The sequence below is a fragment of the Arachis ipaensis genome, chromosome B06 (assembly GCF_000816755.2).
Source record: "Arachis ipaensis cultivar K30076 chromosome B06, Araip1.1, whole genome shotgun sequence".
Taxonomy (NCBI): Eukaryota; Viridiplantae; Streptophyta; class Magnoliopsida; order Fabales; family Fabaceae; genus Arachis; species Arachis ipaensis.
In genome coordinates, this window is record NC_029790.2 from 132,396,031 (window position 1) to 132,400,338 (window position 4,308).

General features: G+C 33.0%; 1 protein-coding gene across 1 annotated transcript in view; it reads right to left on the minus strand.

The window, feature by feature from the left end:
- The window catches only part of LOC107648538 (probable flavin-containing monooxygenase 1), a 4,814-nt gene continuing 3,385 nt past the window's right edge, over window positions 2,880-4,308 (minus strand). Inside the window, exons 4-5 of the mRNA XM_021105847.1 lie at window positions 3,829-4,184; window positions 2,880-3,363 (exon numbers count right to left, since the gene is read on the minus strand). Coding sequence (XP_020961506.1) covers window positions 3,027-3,363; window positions 3,829-4,184 — 693 coding nt within the window. The 3' untranslated portion in view covers window positions 2,880-3,026. The remainder of the gene's footprint in view (window positions 3,364-3,828; window positions 4,185-4,308) is intronic.

Below are 4,308 nucleotides of genomic sequence, written 5' to 3' on the forward strand. Positions count from 1 at the left end.
TCGCAAAAATTATCATGTGCTAACATTTATGTGCCTCTGCATTTGCACGTCTTTATTGATTTACTACTGTTTACTCAAGACAGTTTAGAGGAAAAAAAATATTTTTATCACATAAATATCTTCAGCGAGCGATCTTATCAATATCATATCCGTGGATAAAAAGTTCAATTTAATGATATCATTGCTTAGCTACTATCAAATTATAGAGACAATATATACATATAGATGAAAACATTTTAGATATGTCAAAGTTAAAATATTTTAGTATTTTTAATTATTAGTATTAATCATAATATATATATACATAATTGAGATCAAGAATAAAAAATAAACAGTAAAATATTTTATTTCCTGGCGTAACTATATATAATGCATCCTGTGTATATACATCTCTTATAAACTTCCACTTGCCTGTGTTTTTATCGGTGAAAACTGTGTTGGCTTCTTGTAAATTATTAATTAAGAATCATTAAATGGTAATTTAGTTAAATTTATTAAATTATCTAACAATTTTTAGCTTTCAATTTCATATAAATACAATTGTATGTGAATTTTTACCATTTTTATTATTTATCTTATCAAATAAAATCAAATATCTCTCTCTCATATAAGGGCATGCATGCATGCACACAATAAGGATACTGTATAAGAGAATAAAAGTTGGTGGTGTTGGTAGCAATTTAAAGCATGAAAATTAGTGGTCCCTAGCCATGCCGTTATTATAACTGAAAGTGACCTTACAATTTGGGGAGGCAAAGATGGTGTGAACCACTGCAAGATGCTGCATTTAATTTATAAAAGACAATTTAATCTTACCGCTAGGTACATTAAATTCATAACATTTTGATAGAACCTAAGGAAGATCGAACGTAATAGAACCTGCTATATAACTAATCCTAATATCTAGTTTGATAGAACACTAATATTTGAATTCTATGAAGTACAAAGAATAAACTCAATTAATTTGGCTCAATTTGAGACTTTAATTTTGGAATATATATATCCTAAGTTCCTAACCAATCATATAAAATGGTATAGTCACATATATGGATTATATAGCCCTAATATATTAAGCTAAGTAAAAGATTAATTAATTAATTAATTAAACTTAAAGCGTAATATAGGACTCAGCCCACTCAGCTCTCATAAATTAATTTTAAAAATAGCATACGCATAGTAAAGTTCAGTTACCAAATTAATAACTACAAAAAATATTATATACACATTGTATCGTATATTTTTAACATATATTTTTATACATATCATTTTTTTTTTTGTGCACATAATAAAAGATACTTAATATATATACGTGTGTGGGCGCGCACTCGCAATAAATTTAGTAAAATGTTATACCAACTAATTTTTTTAAAAAAATAATTATTGTAAATTTCCGTTTTTTAAATAAAAAATATAATCATAATAGATAAGTATTGTTTTGGTCCCTAACGTTGAGGGTCAGAATTGAAACCGTCCCCAACGTAATTTCTGATTTAGAATCATTCTTAACGTTTTTTTTTTAATTAAAATCGTCCTTTTATTTTTTTTGAACAAAAATACCTTCATCACTACCAGCACAATTACCTCCTCCACCACCACCACCACCACCACCAAATAACAGCAACAATACCAAACAACACCAAACCAAGAAGCAGAAAAAGAAAGCAAAAAAGCAGAAACAAAAAAGCAGAAAACAAGAAAGCAGAAGCAAAAAGCAATGTAGATGAGGCGGCGACGCGTTGCCACCCAACCTTCGCCACTGCGTCCTTACCGGCGTCCCAACCCGTCACCACCCCCTGTCCGAACCCTAACCCAGCCAACCACCCCCGCGACCCTCTACCCTCTTCTCCCCCTCGCGTCTCCTTTCAGCGTCGAACCACCATCGCGAACGAACCTCCCCATGACCGAACCACTGACCCGTAGCCTCCAACATCGACGAGCCATGGCGACCCAACCCAGCGCCGCCGCGGCGTCCAGGCCCCTCCCTTTCGTGCGAAGCCTTTTCCCCTTTCCCTTGCTCCATCGCTCCTCTCACTGTCTTCGAAGGTTAAAACAGGGCAAAATCCATGTTTCCATTTCACTGCGTACAACCCGCTGCCACATCGCCAGTGCCACCACCAGGCCAGCTGAGTTTCTCCGCCCGTTCCTCACCACCACGTTTCCTTCTCCTTCCCTGCTCCAATTTTCTGCTTTCCAGATCTCAATTTTTTTCTCTTCTGTTTATTCTGTTGGTGTTGGTGGTGGTGGTGGTGGGGGTGAGGGAGGAGGGGAAGTGGAAGAAGCCGGAGAAGAAGAGGAAGAAAATAAAGAGGAAGGGGAAGTGGTTTTGCTGTTTTTACTGTTGCATCTGAATTTTGCTTCTTCTTCTGCATCTGTTGGATTTTGTTATTGAATTTGCTTCTTTTTCTGCATCTGTTGCATCCAAACACGTTTTTTTTTTTATTTTTTTTAAATTTTATAATTTTTTATTAAAGTATGGGTAGTTTAGAAATAAATTAAAAAATTTTATTAGAAATGACGATTTTAAAATGAAATGCAACATTAAGGACGATTTTAAGTCAAAAATTACATCAGGAATGGTTTCGATTCTGACCATCAACGTTAGAGACCAAAACAATACTTATTCCTAATCATAACTATCGAATTGAATCTTAGAAAAATGAATCCTCTCAGTTCTTCGGATTATTTTTAATTTTCATTTGACAATATCAAGTATGATGAACTCTCACGTACAAATGTTAAGAATAAGAGCAAAAAATTGTATAATAAAGAGTCACCAGTTAAAAAAAAAAAAGGAAAAATTAAAATAGGAAAAGAAAAAGATAAACACTCCTAAATGTTAGCAATTGATATTTTAGATAATCATCTTTTATTAAGTTTTTCCAATTAAAAGAGCCTCCAACAATGACACACTAAAATTATATTAAAGTGCCAAAAATGCACCAAATTACAAGTGAATAATAAAAGATCTTATTTTATTGTATCTCTATATGATTGGGCATTATTATTTATCTTGAATTTCTTTGTTTTCAAAAATAGTAGTCTTGGCTGGTATAAGGGCTAAAAGCTTCAGAGAACAAATTGGTCTTCCTCCAAGGATTGAAGCCCATTTCTTGGCAAATGACATCATTATGGTTAATGCTGAATGTTGAAATGCAGAGCCTCTTGTAAAACCTTGTGGTCCTTTTCATGATTTGAATCTCTTGTGTTGTTTGTTCAATCATTTTTGTCACACTTGGAAGCTTGAATTGTTCATCAGCAAGTCTAGCTAGCCATTTGCACCTTAATTCAGCTGTTTGTAGGTTTGAAATGCTTTCAATGTAACCCACAAATGCCATGTTTGGGATTAGTGGATGAATTGTTCCCCTGTTACATATGTTCAATCATTAGTATCTTAGTTTTCAAATATAAATAACAAACAAGTTAAATTACATAGTTAGTCTTTATACTTTCAGTGAAATTACAAATTGGTCTCTACACTTTAAAAGTTTGTAATTAGGTCTCTAAAGAGAATTAAAATTTATAATTTAGTCCCCGTCGGTCAAAAAGTGTTGATTTAACAGAATATTCTTAGAATATACTGAGAATATTCTGTTAAAATAGAGAATACGCTGAGAATATTTTGTTAAATCAAACACTTTTTGAATGACATGACTAAATTACAAATTTTAATTCTCTTTAGAGATCCAATTATAAAATTTTAAAATGTAGGGACCAATTTGCAATTTCACTGAAAGTGTAGAGACCAACTGTGTAATTTAACCTAACAAACATGACTATTTTGTTAAAATTTGATTATAGTTATTGGTTTGGTTAATGGTGAATACTGACCTATACAAGGGCATGATCCCAGATTGGTCCACAACCAAGCTTCTAAATGGCTGAGGCAAGAGAGATTGAAGCTTTTTCTTGCCATCAAAACCAGTGGCAAGAACAACAACATCAGCCTCCAACTTGGTCTTGTCTTCAAACTCAATTCCATTTTTCCAAAACCACCATTTGGAAGAAGAAACCTTCTTGAATTGTATCATCCCCTTCTCTGCCTCTGAGAAGAAATTATCAGGTAAGATAGCCATTTGGCAAGAAGCATAGTCCTCCACAAATTGGTGCTCTGGTTTCAGACCATACTTTTCCAATGGAAGCTTCCAAACCAAGTATGATTCTATGAACTTGGAAATTGCTTTTCTCTGTTTCAGTTTAGAGCCAGAGCAATTTTAAGTTAAATGAAACTTTTTTAATAACATAATTTTTTTTTTTGTAATATAATTGTCAAGTATAAATGGAAAAATATTGTGTGTAATGCGAATTAAT